This window comes from Epinephelus fuscoguttatus, linkage group LG1, assembly GCF_011397635.1.
Source record: "Epinephelus fuscoguttatus linkage group LG1, E.fuscoguttatus.final_Chr_v1".
Lineage (NCBI taxonomy): Eukaryota > Metazoa > Chordata > Actinopteri > Perciformes > Serranidae > Epinephelus > Epinephelus fuscoguttatus.
This window is the reverse complement of record NC_064752.1, coordinates 4,992,660-5,012,789: the sequence shown is the minus strand read 5'-3', so window position 1 is coordinate 5,012,789 and position 20,130 is coordinate 4,992,660. Positions and strand designations below refer to the sequence as shown.

Genomic DNA, 20,130 nt, shown 5'->3' with positions numbered 1-20,130 from the left:
CATTGATAACTCACTCTGTATTCAGCCCCATGCATCCGCAACCTCAGAGTTATTTTTGACAACAATCTCCCTTTCGAAAAACATGTCAATCAAATCACCAGCACTGCCTTCTTCCACCTAAGAAACATAGCTTATCTCAGCCCATCACTCTCCCCCTCTGCTGCTTAAACTCCAATCTATGCTTCCATCACATCCAGAATGGATGACTGTTACAGCGTTCTTTATGGTACACCATCCAAAGTCCTAAATAAACTCTAATACATCCAGAACTCTGCTGCCCGTCTGCTTACCCATTCCTGCTCCTGCAATCACATCACCCCTGTCCCCCAGAACCTCCACTGGCTCCCTGTCCCACAACACACCCAATTCAAAGTCCTTCTCCTCACTCATAAAGCCCTCCATATCCAGGCCCCTAACTACCTCACTGACCTGCTCCACCGCCATACTCTTTCCCGCAGCCTCTGCTACTCTGATATCAACCTCCTGACTCCATCAGTCAGGATCAAGCACCGGACCTGGGGCGACAGAGCCTCCTCCATAGCTGCCCCCACCGTCTGGAACTCTCTCCCCAAACACATTCAAGACGTCACTGACCTGTCCCAGTTCAAGTCAGTCATCAAATCTCATCTTTTCGAATTGTTTTTTAATGTGAATGACACTGTGCGTATTTTACTGTACTCTATTTCATCATCATTTTAAATGGACGTAAAGTGTCTATGTACCATTAAAAGCGCTCTATGAAATAAAATGTATCATTGTTACTATTAATATTGAATTTAAAAATTCCAGTCAGCAGTATCTTTAGCTGTCAAGTAAATCTAGTGGCCAAAAAGACAATTTTCATGTGAAGTAGAAATATGTGTAGCATTAAAGGAAAGTAATGACAGAATACCTCAAACTTGATCATGTTTTTAGATTTATTTTAAGCATTCCAGACTTCATATCTATGTACCATTGACAAGCAATCATGGCCATCTGAGGACAATCAATGTTGTAAATATAGTACTTAAGTACAGGTAATTTGATTCCTCCACGTTTGTTCACTTTGATCCTCAGTTGCTTTTCAAGTGCTGCAATTATGCAACTCCTCACTTCTGTGAGTTCTTGTGTGCCAAGAACCAGAACTCCTGCATGTTTCACAAAGACAAGGACACTTGTCTGTATGAGATATAATATGCGTTGCGCTAGAAACACATCACAGTGTCATTTCTTGCAAGTCTTGCAAAGTTACACCTTCTCACCTGTGTGGATTCTCATGTGGACATTCAGGTGACCTTTTTGTCTGAAAGCTTTCCCACATGTTGTGCACATAAATGGCTTCTCACCTGTGTGGACTCTCATATGACCTTTCAATGCTGATTTGTCACGGAATCTTTTCCCACAGGTACTGCAAGCGTGCAGCTTCTCACTGCTGTGCATCCTCATGTGGACTATCAACTTACAACTCTGTCTGAAAGCTTTCCCACATGTTGTGCATATATATGACTTCTCACCTGTGTGGATTCTCATGTGGACTCTAACCTCACTACTCTGTCTGAAAGCTTTCCCACATGTTGTGCATGTAAATGGCTTCTCACCTGTGTGGATTCTCATGTGGTCCAACAAGCTGCTTTTATGTCTGAAAGCTGTTCCACATGTTTTGCAGGTAAACGGCTTCTCACCTGTGTGGATTCTCATGTGGATAGTCAACTGACCACTATGTCTGAAAGCTGTTCCACATGTTTTGCATGAAAACGGCTTCTCATCTGTGTGGATTCTCATGTGGACCATCAATTGAAAATTCTGTCTGAAAGTTTTCCCACATGTTGTGCATGTAAACAGCCTCTCGTCTGTGTGAATTCTCATGTGGACTCTCAACTCACTACTCCGTCTGAAAGCTCTCCCACATGTTTTGCATGTAAATGGCTTCTCACCTGTGTGGCTTCTCATGTGGGCTGTCAAATGACTATTGTGTCTGAAAGCTTTCCCACATGTCTGGCATGTAAATGGTTTCTCGCCTGTGTGGATTCTCATGTGGGCCAACAAGCTACTATTATGTCTGAAAGCTGTTCCACATGTTTTGCATGTAAAGGGCTTCTCACCTGTGTGGATTCTCAAGTGTATATTTAAGTTTGACTGATACCGAAAAGCTTTTCCACATGTGTCACATGTGAAAGACCTGAGGTGAATCTTTGACATGGTAGAGTTGTTATCATTGTTACTGTGACTGTTGTTGTCATGATGTCCTCCTTCCTCGTCTTGGCTCTCAGCTACATGAGAGTTGTGACAGAGCAGCTGGTGCTCACTGGTTGCTTCTGATATCACAGAGCTTATAACTGGCATTTTAAATACAGACTCTTTCTCTGCTGCACTTTGAGTGTCGTCATGAATGAAGTCCAGAGTCTGATCTTCACTCTGCTCACTTTCCTCATCAGCAGGACTCAACATAAAGCCATCAGTCTCCTGCTTCACTACAAGCTGCTCTCCCTCCTGACTGCTGCACACTTCCTCCTCTTCCTCTTTAATCTCTGGAGCCTCTGGCTCCTCTTGCTCCACACTGGACTTCCTCTCCTCAATACAGAGCTGCTGCTCAGGGACAACCTCCTCCTCCTTACACACATGTTGCTGTGGGAGCTCTGGAGGGACACACAACAACACCAACAGCATACTAATCTCATGCTACAGCAAATATACACACATGCCAGTAAATTACTTCAATTAGCTTTCACCCACCTGTCCTGTGTAACTTGATTTCAGGCTTCAAAACCATATCCAACAGTCTGCGCTGACGATCGATCTCTTCCTCGTACTCGACGATGCTTCTTTGAAAAGCTCCCAATATTTCTTCAGCAGCAGCAGTTAGTCGCTCGTTGACAAACTCTCTCAAAGACTCAACTGAACACATTGTTGTCTAAATACAAGTCAGATATTCATCCACACGAAAACGACACTTTCATCTCCGAGATAAATCCACACATCGGCAGAGATAACGCAGTTCGCGCTGTTATTGTTCTTACTTCCGGTGGATGTCACAACTGTGAATTTCCGGCAGTTAAAGTGAGCTGTTTATCTCATAGACAAATATGGTTTATCACCGCTCATCTGCGGGTTCTTACTTTTCTTCTTCTATTTCTTCTTCTCTGTTTATTGGCGGATCGCAAACAACTTAAAGGTGCATACCGCCACCCACTGTAGAAGAGTGTATAACATCATATCTATGTACCTTATGTCGTTGAATCTTCCCATCAAGCCTGTGACATTTCAGAGTAAAAAGCACCTTCCTGGTGATTCTCATCTCCTCTACCTCTCCCTCTGTTCTCTGTACCCATCAAATCCCACTCCCGCCCTGCTTCTAGAGCTTTAGTTTGAAACATAGATGCACTCGTACAAAATGGCCCTACAAGTGTTACTGAGGCAAATTTTGTAGCAGCTCATTAAGGTGGAGCTATATTTTATGTGGTTCACACACTGATGGATAGTTCAACAAGGCATCGATTGTAATAACCTCGCTATTAGTTTTTGTATGTTGAGATTGTAAATAGCAGTAAGTAACTTAAGCTGTCAAGTAAATCTATGGGCCTGAAAAGTCCATTTTCCTACAAAGTAGAAATATGTGCAGCATTAAAGGAAAGAAACCAAAGAATACCTCAAAACTGATTATGTTTTTATATTTATTTGAAGTGTTCCAGATTTCATATCTATGAAGAATTGACATGCAGCTTTAGAAATCTAAAGACAATCAATGTTGTGCATATATACAGTATTTGAGTACATGTAGTTAGATTACTCCACTGCATACATGCTTGTTCAATATGAAGCAGCTCCTCTGATCAAACAGTATCTAATTACACTTTAACTTGACCTCCAGCAGTTGAGCTGCAACACTGAAACACCTCTTGCATGTTATAAGTTAACACTATAAAAATAACCATTCTTCGCTGTTACTACTTTTGCTTTTGATGACAGCCACACCCATCTGCAGCCTTGATGAACAGAACTTGCTAACAGCTTTAGACTTCATGTTGAATCTGGTATACTTATAACTCAAACACTTTAAGAAGAATGGAAGACTGTTTCAAAGACACAGTTGTCAGCAGAAAAATGAGTAAAAACATGAGTGTTAGATGACAATATTTTTAATAAAAATGTACTTCCTCAACATATTGTTGTCTCCTCTCAGTGGTGAATTTTACTTCAGTTAGCAAACACGTCCCCACAGGAGTTTTAGCTCAGTGGTTTCTCCCGTGTTTACTGATCCTCAGGTGTTTTTCCAAAAAGTGCTGCATCTATGTGACTCCTCACTTTTGTGAGTTTTTGTGTGTTCAGTCCATGAGCCAGGACCAAACGATCTCCAACATGTTTTACAAACACAAGGCCACTTGTCTGCATGAGGTCTTATATGTCTTTTTACTTGAGACACACTGAAGTGTCATTTCTTGCAGGTCTTGCAAAGTTATGACGTCTCACCACTGTGGATTCTCATGTGGCCTGTCAGGTGACTTTTACGTCCAAAAGCTTTCCCACATGTTGTACAAGTAAATGGCTTCTCACCTGTGTGGATTCTCATGTGGTCTGTCAGGTGACGTTTCTGTATGAAAGCTTTCCCGCATGTTTTGCATGTAAATGGCCTCTCATCTGTGTGGTGTCTCATGTGGATGAACAAGTTACTCTTAAGTCTGAAAGCTTTCCCACATGTTGTGCATATAAATGGCATCTCACCTGTGTGGATTCTAATATGACCTTTCAATGCTGATTTGTCACTGAATCTTTTCCCACAGGTGTTGCAAAGGTGCAGCTTCTCACCACTGTGGACTCTCATGTGGACTTTCAACTCACAATTCCGTCTGAAAGCTTTCCCACATGTTGTGCATGTAAACGGCTTCTCACCTGTGTGGATTTTCAGGTGTATATTTAAGTTGGACTGATACGGAAAAGCTTTTCCACAAGTGTCACATTTGAAAGATTTTTTACCTGCTTGAGTTTTGAGGTGAATCCCTGACATGGTAAAGTTGTATACATTGTTACTGTGACTGTTGTTGTCATGGTGTCGTCCTGTCTGATCTTGCCTCTCAGCTACATGACAGAGCAGCTGGTGCTCACTGGTTGCTTCTGATATCACAGAGCTTATAACTGGCATTTTAAATACAGACTCTTTCTCTGCTGCACTTTGAGTGTCGTCATGAATGAAGTCCAGAGTCTGATCTTCACTCTGCTCACTTTCCTCATCAGCAGGACTCAACATAAAGCCATCAGTCTCCTGCTTCACTACAAGCTGCTCTCCCTCCTGACTGCTGCACACTTCCTCCTCTTCCTCTTTAGTTTCTGGAGCCTCTGGCTCCTCTTGCTCCACACTGGACTTCCTCTCCTCAATACAGAGCTGCTGCTCAGGGACAACCTCCTCCTCCTTACACACATGTTGCTGTGGGAGCTCTGGAGGGACACACACCACCAACAGCATACTAATGTCATGGTAGAGAAGAAAATACAGACATGACAGTAAATATGTCCTAACTAAACTTTACCCACCTGTCCTGTGTAACTTTTTTCCAGGTTTCCAAACGTTATCCAACAGTCTGCGCTGACGATCGATCTCTTCCTCGTACACGACGATGGTTCTTATAAAAACTCCCAATATTTCTTCAGCAGCAGCAGTTAGTCGCTCGTTGACAAACTCTCTCAAAGACTCAACTGAACACATTGTTATCTAATTACAAGTGGGATATTTATCCACACGACAACTACACCTTCATCTCCCAGATAAGTCCACACATCCACAGAGATAACTCAGCTGGAGCTGTTATTGTTCTTACTTCCGGTGGATGTGTCACAATTGTGAAGTTCCGGCAATGAAAGTGAGCTGCTCGTCGACGGGTTCTTACTTTTCTTACTTAATACATTTTTGTCAAATTACATTGAAATACATTTCACCGTGACAACTACACCATCATTTCCTAGATAATTCCTTACATCCACGGAGCTAACGGAGCTAGCGTTGGTATAGTTACTTCCGTCTTCTTCTCTCGTTTTATTGGCGGACCGACTTTAAGGTGTATACCGCCACCTACTGTACAAAAGTGTGTAACATCATATCAATTTATCTTATTGCCTTGATTCTTCCCATTAACCATGTGTCATTTAAGAAAGCAAAGAGTGCCTTCCTTGTGACTCTTACATCATTTCTCGAGAAAATAAGGTTATGTTCCCTGAACAACCACATTTTACTGATGTCGTTTTGACTTATTTTCTTAACATTTTATAAATTAAAGAAAACATATTTGCAGGGGTATGAAGAAGGCAGTGTGGAAATAAAAACACCCCAGGCTTTTCAAATGTTAGGAAATGTACAAAATTATTACCAAAATAAATACTACTAATACAAAATGGCCCCTGTCAGTGTTACTAAGGCAAATTTTGCGGCAGCTGGTTGAGGTGGAGCCAATCAAGTTTTATCAAGTTCACTTATGGATGGATAGTTTAACAAGGCATTGTTAAATAACCTCACCACTAGTTTTTGTATGTCAAGATTACAATCAGCAAAGTCACTTTAGCTGTCATGTAAATCTAGTGGCCTTAAAAGACAAATTTCCTGTGAAGCATAAAAGAAAAGTAATCAAAAGTTATCACATCAAACTTGATCATGTTCTTAGATTTATTTGAAGTGTTCAAGACTTCACATCTATGAAGAACTTGCATGCAATCATGGCCATCTGGGGACAATCAATGTTGCACATTAAGCACTTAAGTACCATTAGTTTGGTTCCTCCACTGCTTACATATTTATTCAAAATGAAGCAGCTCCTCTGATCAAACAGTATCAAATTATACTTTATCTTGACCTCCAGCTGATGAGCTGCAACATTAAGACACATCTTACATGTTATAACTTAACACTCTGGGGAAAAAAATTCTTTATTATTACTATTTTATTCTTTTAATGTCAGTCACACCCATCTGCAGCCTTGATGAACAGAAACCACTAACAGCTTTAGACTTCAGGGTGAATCTGGTATTCTTAAATAGTCACTGTAAAAAGCTTTATAATTATAATTATTTGTTGTCTTGTGTTCATTTCATTTATTTATTTAGAGGACAGTGCACAGTAATGAACATTGCTGTAAATGTGCCAGTGTTAGCCAAAGGCTAATTTTCAACTGTAGTCCTCCGACATGATGTTAAAAAGACCTCAGGCCATTAAAAAACACAAAAACAGGAACATAGACGTCATAATATATATATAAAACAAAAAATAGCAAACAAAAACAGGAACACATAAGTCATAATATGTAAAACAAATAACAAACAGATACACAATAATTCACAACGAAAAACCAATACGTAGAGTGCAATGTGATACAGTGCAAAATAGTTGATCGAGAGGCTATGGATAGTGAATAGATGAAACAATGCTGTAGTGCCCATAAAAGTAGTCACAGTAAAAGTCTAAATTTAATTAAATTACAATAAGTTAAATTGGGAGAGATGAAATTGTCAGGGGTGGATAAATGGGATGGAGGTGCAGCAATGCAAGGACCAGAAACAGGATTTCTTGTTGGAGTTGTGCTAAGATGGAGTGAGAAACACAACAAAACCACTACATACAGTGCAATATAATACAGATGATCATTGACATAATGTATCATATGAATATAATTAGTAAGGTAATAAAGTGCTGCAGTGCTCACAACAGTTTTCACTGTGAAGGTTAAGTTTAAGTTGAATTTGAGTGGGATGGGAATGGGAGAAATGAGCTGTCAAAGGTGGATAGATGGAATGAAGGTGCAACAATGCAGAGACCAGAACAGGATTTCTTGTTGGAGTGTGCTAAGATGGATTGAGAAGAAGTGGTACATTTGTAAAGTGCTGTGGTGTTTATCATGAGGTGCAGATTTACCCATGTCACTGCACATGTCCAGGGGGGGTCATGTGCAGTGACATGGGGGGCTATATACAGTCAGTTAACAGTGATTACAGGTCTGATTTGCCTTGAGCCAGTCTTTCAAAAGCCTTTTAAAAATTAGAAAGGTAGAGCAGTCTCTCATGGAGGTTGGCAGGCTGTTCCAGATTTTGCTGCCTCTGACTGATAGAGCAGTCTGAGAGAAGGAAGTGCGCCGAAATGGGATTTCACAGTCTCCTCTTGTAGTTGCTCTAGTGTTGGTACTGTTGGTGGATTTACATTTAAAAAACTGACTCAAGGGTGGGGGTGCAAGTCCGTTCAAGATCTAATACACACAACATGCACATTTGAAAGTAATGAGATTGTCAAAACTCAGTAGATTATGGCGTGTTAGAATATCACAGTGATGATAGGAGAAAGGTTTTTTGTCAAGAGTTTTTTTTATTGCTGCTGAAACAGCCGTGAGCTGGAATGAAATGTCTGTTATGGTGGATTTCTTGCTAATATGACAACAACTTTTTGGATTTGACTATTGACACACCAAATTTGGACCACAGCATCTACACTACTGAGGAATTATGCACTCATGGTGCAACAGAGACTTAAAAAAATTAGACTGTTTCAAAGAAGTACTGTGGTCGGTGGAAATGTGAGTAAAAACATGGTATGAATGTTAGATGATGAAGTTTTTAACAAAATGTACTTCAACATATTGTTGTCTCCTCTCAATGGTGAATTTTACTTCGTTCACTTAGCGAACACGTCCCCACAGGAGCTTTAGTTCGATGGTTTTTCCTGTTTATTGATCCTCCGGTGTGACTTCAGTTGAACTTTATCCACAAGTGCTGCAAACATGTGACTCCTCACTTCCATGAGTTCTTGTGTGCTTTGACCATGAACCAGAACTGATTCATCTCCTACATGTTTTACAAACACAAGGCCACTTGTCTGCATGACGTCTTATATACCTTTCCAATTGAGACACATTTCTTGCAGGTCTTAAAGTTATGACTTCTCACCAGTGTGTGTTCTCATGTGGACATTCAGGTGACTTTTCTGTCCAAAAGCTTTCTCACATCTTGTGCATGTAAACGGCTTTTCACCTGTGTGAATTCTCATGTGGGCCCTTAACTCACTGCTCTGTCTGAAAGCTTTCCCACATGTTTTGCATGTAAATGGCTTCTCACCTGTGTGGATTCTCATGTGGGCTGTCAAATGACTATTATGTCTGAATGCTTTCCCACATGTTTTGCATGTAAACGGCTTCTCACCTGTGTGGATTCTCATGTGGGTGTCTAAGTGACATTTATATCCAAAAGCTTTCCCACATGTTGTACAAGTAAATGGCTTCTCACCTGTGTGGATTCTCATGTGGCATTTTAGGTGACCTTTCTGTCCGAAAGCTCTCCCACATGTTGTGCAAGTATATGGCGTCTCGCCTGAGTGGATTCTCATATGACTTTTCAATGCTGAGTTGTCACTGAATCTTTTCCCACATGTACTACAAAGGTGCAGCTTCTCACCACTGTGGGTTCTCATGTGGACTGTCAACTCACTACTCTGTCTGAAAGCTTTCCCACATGTTTTGCATGTAAATGGCTTCTCACCTGTGTGGATTCTCATGTGGATTGTCAAAGGACTATTATATCTGAAAGCTTTTCCACATGTTTTGCATCTAAACGGCTTCTCACCTGTGTGGATTCTTTTGTGGGCCAACAAGCTACTATTATGTCTGAAAGCTGTTCCACATGTTTTGCATTTAAATGGCTTCTCACCCGAGTGGATTCTCATGTGTATATTTAAGTTTGACTTGTACTGAAAAGCTTTTCCACAAGTGTCACATTTGAAAGATTTTTCACCTGTATAAGTGCTGAGGTGAATCTTTGACATGGCAGAGTTGTTATCATTGTTACTGAGACCATCCTTTTCAAGATGTCTTCCTTCCTCATCTTGGCTCTCAACAACATAAGAGTTGTGGGAGAGCAGCTGGTGGTCACTGGTTGGTATCACATAGGTTATAAATGGTATGTTGATGACAGACTCTTTCTCTGCTGCACTTTGAGTGTCATCGTGAATGAAGTCCAGAGTCTGATCTTCACTCTGCTCACTTTCCTCATCAGCAGGACTCAACATAAAGCCATCAGTCTCCTGCTTCACCACAAGCTGCTCTCCCTCCTGACTGCTGCACACTTCCTCCTCTTCCTCTTTAATCTCTGGAGCCTCTGGCTCCTCTTGCTCCACACTGGACTTCCTCTCCTCAATACAGAGCTGCTGCTCAGGGACAACCTCCTCCTCCTTACACACATGTTGCTGTGGGAGCTCTGGAGGGACACACAACAACACCAACAGCATACTAATCTCATGCTACAGCAAATATACACACATGCCAGTAAATTACTTCAATTAGCTTTCACCCACCTGTCCTGTGTAACTTGATTTCAGGCTTCAAAACCATATCCAACAGTCTGCGCTGACGATCGATCTCTTCCTCGTACTCGACGATGCTTCTTTGAAAAACTCCCAATATTTCTTCAGCAGCAGCAGTTAGTCGCTCGTTGACAAACTCTCTCAAAGACTCAACTGAACACATTGTTGTCTAATTATAAGTTAAATATTTTTCTACTCAACAACTACACCATCATCTCCCAGCTATTTCCATACATCCATAGAGCTAACGCTGCTGTGGCGCCTGCATTGTTTACTTCCGCTTGATGTGTCACATTGTTAAAGTTCCGGCAGTGATAATCAGCTATTTTTTACTTTCCGCTCATCAACAGATTCTTACAGCAGCAGAAAGATGCTTTATCCACAATTTCTCTCCCCACAATGAACAATGAATACATAACCAGAAAAGTCTAGGTATTCTTAGAGTAACGTTTTAAGTGATGATTATTTCTTCAGCAGCAGCAGTTAGTTACTCGTTGACAAACTCTCTCAAAGACTCAACTGAAGACGTTTTTGTTAAAGGGATAGTGCACCCAAAAATGAAAATTCACCCATTATCTACTCACCCATATGCCAATGGAGGCTCAGGTGAAGTTTTAGAGTCCTCACATTCATTGCGGAAATCCAAGGGGAAAGGGGGTAGCAACACAACTCCACCTAATGGAGACTTATGGCGCCCCAGATTCAAACGTCCAAAAACACATAATTGAATTCATTTGAACTCTGTTTTTAGCCTCATTGTAGCCTGTAGCTCTAACTGCCTCTCTGTGCACCGCGTTCATATGTGCACGCTTGCGCACAAGACCAGCGAAAGCATGTGATCACACATGAATGCGGTGGCCATGTCTCACGGTTTCGCGCAAGGGCGCACACGTGAGCACAGTGCACAGAGAGGCAGTTAGAGCTACAGGCTACAATGAGGCTAAAAACAGGGTTCAAATGACGTTTTCCAAACAACTTTTTATGTCGGGGCTTCAGGACACTTGGATCACTACGGATGAGCAGTATGGAGATATTTCTTGGTTTCAATTATGTGTTTTTGGACGTTTGAATCTGGGGCACCTTAAGCCTCCATTATATTGAGTTGTGTTGTTACCCCCTCTCCCCTTGGATCTCCGCAAGTGTTGTGACGACTTTAAAACTTCACCTGAGCCTCCATCAGCATATGGGTGAGTAGAAAATGGCTGAATTTTCATTTCTGGGTGCACTATCCCTTTAAATTATAAGTGAGATATTTTTCTACATAATTAATACTCCGTCATCTTTTTAGGATTCCTCCTTCCTTATACATTGTTAAAGTTCCGGCAGTGAAAGTGAGTTATTTTATTTATTTCTAATCATCAACAGATTCTTACGGTAGCAAAAATATGCATTATCCACAATCTCTCTCCCCACAGTGAACAATGAACAGATATCCAGAAAGGTTTAGGTTGATTTAATGGCGCAACACAGCTGTTGGCAGGCCACTTCACCCAGCAGTGTTCCGATTTCCTGCTTGACGGGGGGACTGGTGTTGCTTGGAGGTTCCAGGCACTGTGGGGGGCCTCCGGACCTGGCTCCTCCTCTGTCTGACCAGGTTCTGCAGCTGGCGCAACAAAGTCTGATGCGTCAGCTGCCGTTCCTGAGCGTCGCTTCACTTGTTCCCTCCTCAGGCAGGCCATCTTGGCCTGGTGGATTTTCAGACCTCTTGGGTTCTTGCAGACCTTGCCACAAATGCAGACTGCGCTCGTGTTCCATTGTCCTTTAGCTTGGGTCATATGGGAGGTAGTTTTCTCTGAATAACCACATTTTACTGGTGCCTTTTTGAGGTATTTCACAATCATTTTAACCAAAAACATACTTGCAGGGGTATGAAGAAGACAGTGCAGACATAAAAATACTCCAGGCTTTAAAAAACATAACAAAAATGTAGAAAGTCACTTCCACCAAAGGGAATTTAAAGTCAGGAACATGAAAATACATATACACAATGGTCCTGTCAGTGTTACTGAGGCTATTTTGTAGCAACTAATTGAGGTGGAGATACTTCAAATTTTACCTGGTTCATACACTGATGGATAGTTTAACAAGGCATCATATTCAATAACCTCACTATTAGTTGTTGTTGTTCATAAAAATTGTAATCAGCAGTAGGTAACTTAAGCTGTCAAGTAAATCTATGGGCCAGAAAAGTCCATTTTCCTGCAAAGTAGAAATATGTGTAGCATTAAAGAAAAGAAATCAAAGAAAACCTCAAAAGTGAAAATGTTTTTATATTTATTTGAAGTGTTCCAGATTTCATATCTATGTAGAATTGACATGCAATTGTGGCCATCTGAGGACAATCAATGCTGTACATAAATACAGTACTTGAGTACATGTAGTTGGATTACTCCACTGCATACATGCTTGTTCAATATGAAGCATCATCACTGATCAAACAGTATCAAATTATACTTTATCTTGACCTCCAGCTGATGAGCTGCAACATTAAAACACCTCTCACATATGATAAATTAACACTCAGAAAAGAACCATTCTTCACGATTACTACTTTTACTTTCAATGTGAGTCACACCCACCTGCAGCCTTGATGAACAGAAACCAGTAACAGCTTTAGACTTCGATCTGGTATTCTTAAATCGCCACCATAAAAAGCTGTGTTATTATAATTATTTGTTGTCTTGTGTTCCTGCTGAAACAGTTGTGAGCTGGAATGAAATGTCCGTTATGGTGGATTTCTAGCTACCATGACAGCAAATTTTTGGATTTGACTCCAACAGCAAAGGTTTGGACAACAGCATCTACACTACTGAGGAATTCTGCACTCATGGTGCAACAGAGACTTAAACAAAAAAAAAAAAGATGATTGACTGTTTCAAAGAAGTACTGTGGTCAGTGGAAATGTGAGTAAAAACATGATATGAGTGTTAGATGATGACGTTTTTAAAATGTACTTCCTCAACATATTGTTGTCTCCTCTCAATGATGAATTTTACTTTGTTCAATTAGCGAACACGTCCCCACAGGAGTTTTAGTTCGATGGTTTCTCCTGTGTTTACTGATCCTCAGGTGTGACTTCAGTTGAACTTTACCCACAAGTGCTGCAAACATGTGACTCCTCACTTCCATGAGTTCTTGTGTGTTTTGACCATGAACCAGAACTGATCTCCAACATGTTTTACAAACACAAGGCCACTTGTCTGTATGAGGTCTTATATGCCTTTCCGACTGAGACACATGAAAGTATCATTTCTTGAAGGTCTTACACAGTTATGACTTCTCACCAGTGTGTTTTCTCATGTGGACATTCAGGTGCATTTTCTGTCCAAAAGCTTTCCCACATGTTGTGCAAGCAAATAGCGTCTCGCTTGAGTGGATTCTCATGTGGACTGTCAAAGCACTATTATATCTGAAAGCTTTCCCACATGTTGTGCAAGGAAACGACTTCTCACCTGTGTGGATTCTCATGTGGGCCAACAAGCTACTATTATGTCTGAAAGCTTTCCCACATGTTGTGCAAGGAAACGACTTCTGACCTGTGTGGATTCTCATGTGGGCCAACAAGCTACTATTATGTCTGAAAGCTTTCCCACATGTTGTGCATCTAAATGGCTTCTCTTCCGAGTGGATTCTCATATGACTTTTCAATGCTGAGTTGTCACTGAATCTTTTCCCACATGGACTGCAAAGGTACGGCTTCTCCCCTGTGTGGATTCTCATGTGGACTCTAACCTCACTACTCTGTCTGAAAGCTTTCCCACATGTTGTGCATCTAAACGGCTTCTCACCTGTGTGGATTCTCATATGGGTCAGCAAGCTACTACAATATCTGAAAGCTTTCCCACATGTTTTGCATCTAAATGGCTTCTCACCGCTGTGGGTTCTCATGTGGACTGTTAACCCACTATTATGTCTGAAAGCTTTCCCACATGTGTTGCATGTAAATGGCTTCTCACCTGTGTGGACTCTCAAGTGTACATTTAAGTCTGACTTATACCGAAAAGCTTTTCCACAAGTGTCACATTTGAAAGATTTTTCACCTGTGTGAGTTCTGAGGTGAATCTTTGACATGGTAGAGTTGTTATCATTGTTACTGAGAGTATCGTTTTCATGATGTCCTCCTTCCTCATCTTGGCTCTCAACAACACGAGAGTTGTCAGAGAGCAGCTGGTGGTCACTGGTTGGTATCACATAGGTTATAAAAGGTACGCTGATGACAGACTCTTTCTCTGCTGCACTTTGAGTGTCATCATGAATGAAGTCCAGAGTCTGATCTTCACTCTGCTCACTTTCCTCATCAGGAGTCAACATAAAGCCATCAGTCTCCTGCTTCACTACAAGCTGCTCTCCCTCCTGACTGCTGCACACTTCCTCCTCTTCCTCTTTAATCTCTGGAGCCTCTGGCTCCTCTTGCTCCACACTGGACTTCCTCTCCTCAATACACAGCTGCTGCTCAGGGACAACCTCCTCCTCCTTACACACATGTTGCTGTGGGAGCTCTGGAGGGACACACAACAACACCAACAGCATACTAATCTCATGCTACAGCAAATATACACACATGCCAGTAAATTACTTCAATTAGCTTTCACCCACCTGTCCTGTGTAACTTGATTTCAGGCTTCAAAACCATATCCAACAGTCTGCGCTGACGATCGATCTCTTCCTCGTACTCGACGATGCTTCTTTGAAAAACTCCCAATATTTCTTCAGCAGCAGCAGTTAGTCGCTCGTTGACAAACTCTCTCAAAGACTCAACTGAACACATTGTTGTCTAATTATAAGTTAAATATTTTTCTACTCAACAACTACACCATCATCTCCCAGCTATTTCCATACATCCATAGAGCTAACGCTGCTGTAGCGCCTACACTGTTTACTTCCGCTTGATGTGTCACATTGTTAAAGTTCCGGCAGTGATAATGAGCTATTTTTCTCTTTCCGCTCATCAACAGATTCTTACAGCAGCAGAAAGATGCTTTATCCACATTTTCTCTCCCCACAATAAACAATGAATACATAACCAGAAAAGTCTAGGTATTCTTAGAGTAACATTTTAAGTGATGATTATTTCTTCAGCAGCAGCAGTTAGTTACTCGTTGACAAACTCTCTCAAAGACTCAACTGAACACATTGTTGTCTAATTACAAGTGAAACATTTGTCTACACGACAACTACACCATCATTAACAACTAATTCCATACTTTCATAGAGCTAACGCTGCTGTAGCGCCTGCATTGTTTACTTCCGCTGGATGTGTCACACTGTTAAAGTTCCGTCAGTGACAGTGAGCATTTTTTTTTTCTTTCCGCTCATCAACGGATTCTTACAGCAGCAGAAATATGCTTTGTCCACAATCTTTCTCCCCACAGTTAAAGGGAAATTTAGGTTTATTTCAACCCGTCTCCTATCGTCCTAAATTTGTTTCAAGTGACTAGTGACATAAAAATAATAGTTAGCATGTTAGCCGTTAGCCTAGATACAGCCGGGACACATAGTAGCGTCAGACCTGTTAAAACGTAAGTGAACGGGCAACCTTCAAGTGCAAAGTTAGTTAGGCTGACCAAACGTCCTCTTTTGCCCGGACATGTCCGCTTTTCACGTCCCGTCTGGGGCGTCTGGGGGTTTTTTATGAACTGATGATAATGTCTGGTTTTCCGTGTGTTTGTGTGTGTGTGTGTGTGTGTTAGAGTGCGGCACGGGCCGCATATTTCTGTCCGAACCCGAACTGAGCCCGACATTATTTAATGACCAAAGCACTGAGTTTGTGTCACACAGTGGTTACAGGCTATTTAACAGGCCGGGCGTGCGCCGTGGGTGCTCAGCTGCGGAGAGGGAGACCTCTGTGTTTGAAACGGGAGCGGGAGGAGAGGGAGAAATATAACAAAATAAGATAAAATAGGAAAAACCTGTCTCCCTTGTTTATTTTATTTTCAGCGTTTAATCAAGGTGGAGGCGGGCGGCTGGAGGTCCGAGACTTCCAGAGAGGGGAGAGGTAGAAACAAACAGCCAATGTGTGTCTGTGTGTGTTGTGTTCAGGTGTTGTCACGTAAATAACAGTGCCCAAGCAATAAACAGGACAGACAATAGAATTTTATTTATTTTTACACTACATTTTCACTGAAAGCTGCCCGAATCTGACCTGAGCCCAAATACAATTTATAGCATTGGGCTCGGATTGCCACACTCTAGTGTGTGTATATGTGTCCGCTATCTATAGGGGCCTATCTGAATTTCTGTCTTTGAGAGATATTATTTTGTAATATAACTGAATTTTCTATCCATACATATAAATTTTAAATATATTAAAATGATAAGGCATCTTTGAGTAAACTGCGAGTATCATTTAAGTAGGCTATGTCGTGGCCAGCCGAGTGTCCTCTTTTTTGGAAATCAAAATATGGTCACCCTAAAGTTAGTCCACTAAACAAGCTTTTTTTCCACAAAGACCGCCTCATATCGTTAGGATAAATGTCAGAGAACATATAGAAAACAACATGGAAACGTGTTGTCTTACCTTACCGGTGTGGTGCCATGTTTGTTTACCATTTAGCTCTGCTTTCCAAAGCGCGGCCGAAATATATCTGGCGAGCTCTAGATAAAGCCCAGCTGGATACTACTCCAGGTGGAGGTGTCTCGTCCTCGGTCACATCCAGACCTTGAAAATAAGGCTGCAACCGGTCCCATTCCTTGCAACAGAGGCATTCCTCTTCTGTGGGCACTGGGGCACAGCATTCACAGGTACACCACCGATCTCCAGAGCTACGCAGCCTTGCAGCAGCCATTCCTCCTCTCTCGTCTTCTAGCTGTTGCGCCTCTCTTTCTCTCTCTCTCTCTCTCTCCTCCTCCTCCGTTCTTCAATTTCATGAAGCTCTTTGTCAGTGTATTCTGGCTCAAATAAATAAGGGCGGCCATCAAACTCTGCAAAATCAAATTCCTCCTCCACAAAGTCGAAGTCTGGCAAAAAGTCAGCCATTATTCTAAAAATCTTTCATAAAATAAATGAATGAACTTTTCAGGCTACTGTTCGGTTCTGCCTTCCAGCTGTTGCTGCTTGTTCTCACGAAATTTCAGGCATGGTATGAGATCGCTGCTTGTTCTCACGATATTTCGGCCGCGCTTTGGAAAGCAGAGGTAAATGGTAAACAAACATGGCACCACACCGGTAAGGTAAGACAACATGTTTACATGTCATTTTCTATATGTTCTCTGACATTTATCCTAACGATATGAGGCGGTCTTTGTGGAAAAAAAGCTTGTTTAGTGGACTAACTTTGCACTTGAAGGTTGCCCGTTCACTTACGTTTTAACAGGTCTAACGCTACTATGCGCCCCGGCTGTATCTAGGCTAACAGCTAACATGCTAACTGTTATTTTGATGTCACTAGTCACTTGAAACAAATTTAGGACGATAGGAGACAGGTTGAAATAAACCGAAATTTCCCTTTAACAATGAACAGATATCCAGAAAGGTCTAGGTCAATTTAATGTCACAAGTTTAAAATGATGATTTGTGGGAAAAACTCTTTCCGCTGTCAGTGTGCTTGTACAGCTCTCCTACTTCATGTCAAAGAGAAATTGTAATTTTTGTCTGATAACCATATTTTACTGATGTCTTTTTGAGGTATTTCACAATCATTTTAACAAAACAAAACATACTTGCAGGGGTCTGAAGAAGAATAAAAAGAAGAAGAAAAATATCACAGGCTTTCACAACCTTAGAAAATGTAGAAATTTACTACCAAAAAAATGTAATTTAAAGTATGAAACTTGAAAGAACTCATATATGCAATGGCCCTGTAGTGTTACTGAGGCTATTTCATATTTTGCCTGGTTCACACACTGATGGATAGTTCAACAAGGCATCAAATGTAATAACCCCACTATTAGTTTTTGTATGTTAAGTTTCTAATCAGCAGAAAGTAACTTTAGCTGTCAAGTATATCTAGTGGCCTGAAAAGTCCTTTTTCCTGTAAACAGAAATATGTGCAGCATAAAGGTAAAGTAATCAAAGAAAACCTCAAAATTGATTATATTTTTATGTTTATTTGAAGTGTTCAAGACTTCACATATATGAAGAATTTGCATGCAATCATGGCTATCTGTGACAATCAATCGCACAATAAGCACTTAAGTAACATTAGTTTGGTTCCTCCACTGCTTACACATTGATTCAATATGAAGCAGCTCCTCTGATCAAACAGTATCAAATTATACTTTATCTTGACCTCCAGCAGTTGAGCTGCAACATTAAGCACCTCTTACATGTTATAACTTAACACTCAGAAAAGAACCATTCTTCATTATTACTACTTTTACTTTTAATGTCAGTCACACCCATCTGCAGCCTTGATGAACAGAAACATCTAACAGCTTTAGACTTCAGGGTGAATCTGGTATTCTTAAATCGTCACAATAAAAAGCTTTATAATTATTTGTTGTCTTGTGTTGCTGCTGAAACAGCCGTGAGCTGGAATGAAATGTCCACTACAGTGGATTTCTTGCTAATATGACAACAACTTTTTTGATTTAGATTTTTACCACACAAAGTTTGGACCACAGCATCTACACTACTGAGAAATTATGCACTCAGGGTGCAACAGAGATTTAAAAAAAACTTAGTGGGATTTAAGTAGAACTTTACCCACAAGTGCTGCAAACATGTGACTCTTCACTTCCATGAGTTCTTGTGTGCTTTGACCATGAACCAGAACTGATTCATCTCCAACATGTTTTATAAACACAAGGCCACTTGTCTGTATGAGGTCTTATATACCTTTCCAATTGAGACACATCGAAGTGTCATTTCTTGCAGGTCTTGCAAAGTTATGACTTCTCACCAGTGTGTGTTCTCATGTGGACATTCAGGTGACTTTTCTGTCCGAAAGCTCTCCCACATGTTGCGCATGTATATGGCTTCTCCCCTGTGTGGATTCTGACATGACTTTTTATTGCTGATATGTCACTGAATCTTTTCCCACAGGTATTGCAAAGGTACGGCTTCTCCCCAGTGTGTGTTCTCATGTGAACACTCAACTCACTACTCTGTCTGAAAGCTTTTCCACATGTTTTGCAGGTAAACGGCTTCTCGCCTGTGTGGATTCTCATGTGGTTTTCTAGGTGACATTTATATCTGAAAGCTTTCCCACATGTTGTGCAAGGAAATGGCTTCTCACCTGTGTGGATTCTCATGTGGGCGAACAAGCTACTATTGTATCTGAAAGCTGTTCCACATGTGTTGCAGGTAAACGGCTTCTCACCTGTGTGGCTTCTCAAGTGTGTATTTAGGTTATACTTGTACTGAAAAGCTTTTCCACAAGTGTCACATTTGAAAGATTTTTCACCTGTGTAAGTGCTGAGGTGAATCTTTGACATGGCAGAGTTGTTATCATTGTTACTGAGACCATCCTTTTCATGATGTCCTCCTTCCCGATATTGGCTCTCTATATGAGAGCTGTGAGAGAGCAGCTGGTGGTCACTGGTGGTTGGTATCACATAGTTTACAAATGGTATGTTGACTTCAGACTCTTTCTCTGCTGCACTTTGAGTGTCATCAAAATTGAAGTCCAGAGTCTGATCTTCACTCTGCTCACTTTCCTCATCAGCAGGACTCAACATAAAGCCATCAGTCTCCTGCTTCACTACAAGCTGCTCTCCCTCCTGACTGCTGCACACTTCCTCCTCTTCCTCTTTAATCTCTGGAGCCTCTGGCTCCTCTTGCTCCACACTGGACTTCCTCTCCTCAATACACAGCTGCTGCTCAGGGACAACCTCCTCCTCCTTACACACATGTTGCTGTGGGAGCTCTGGAGGGACACACAACAACACCA

The 20,130-nt window shown here is 41.3% G+C and overlaps 2 protein-coding genes across 18 annotated transcripts in view; both read right to left on the bottom strand.

Moving 5' to 3' along the window:
• LOC125896963 (zinc finger protein OZF-like) overlaps window positions 1–3,217 on the bottom strand; it is a 71,601-nt gene extending 68,384 nt beyond the window's left edge. Inside the window, exons 1-2 of one of the 2 annotated variants that reach the window (XM_049589964.1) lie at window positions 2,713–3,212; window positions 918–2,615 (exon numbers count right to left, since the gene is read on the bottom strand). In XM_049589964.1, coding sequence (XP_049445921.1) covers window positions 1,228–2,615; window positions 2,713–2,884 — 1,560 coding nt within the window. In that variant the 5' untranslated portion in view covers window positions 2,885–3,212 and the 3' untranslated portion in view covers window positions 918–1,227. Of the gene's footprint in view, window positions 1–917; window positions 2,616–2,712 lie in introns of those variants that run through there. The other variant, XM_049589989.1, reaches the window with a different exon arrangement.
• A 452-nt stretch (window positions 3,218–3,669) lies between these two features.
• The window catches only part of LOC125896774 (zinc finger protein OZF-like), a 52,255-nt gene continuing 35,794 nt past the window's right edge, over window positions 3,670–20,130 (bottom strand). For 4 of the 16 annotated variants that reach the window (XM_049589725.1, XM_049589692.1, XM_049589740.1 and 1 more), the window contains exon 2: window positions 6,684–10,194. In XM_049589725.1, coding sequence (XP_049445682.1) covers window positions 8,879–10,194 — 1,316 coding nt within the window. In that variant the 3' untranslated portion in view covers window positions 6,684–8,878. Of the gene's footprint in view, window positions 5,410–5,505; window positions 5,980–6,683; window positions 10,195–10,291; window positions 10,570–12,567; window positions 13,521–14,088; window positions 14,800–14,896; window positions 15,696–19,076; window positions 20,107–20,130 lie in introns of those variants that run through there. The other 12 variants (XM_049589750.1, XM_049589765.1, XM_049589771.1 and 9 more) reach the window with 10 other exon arrangements.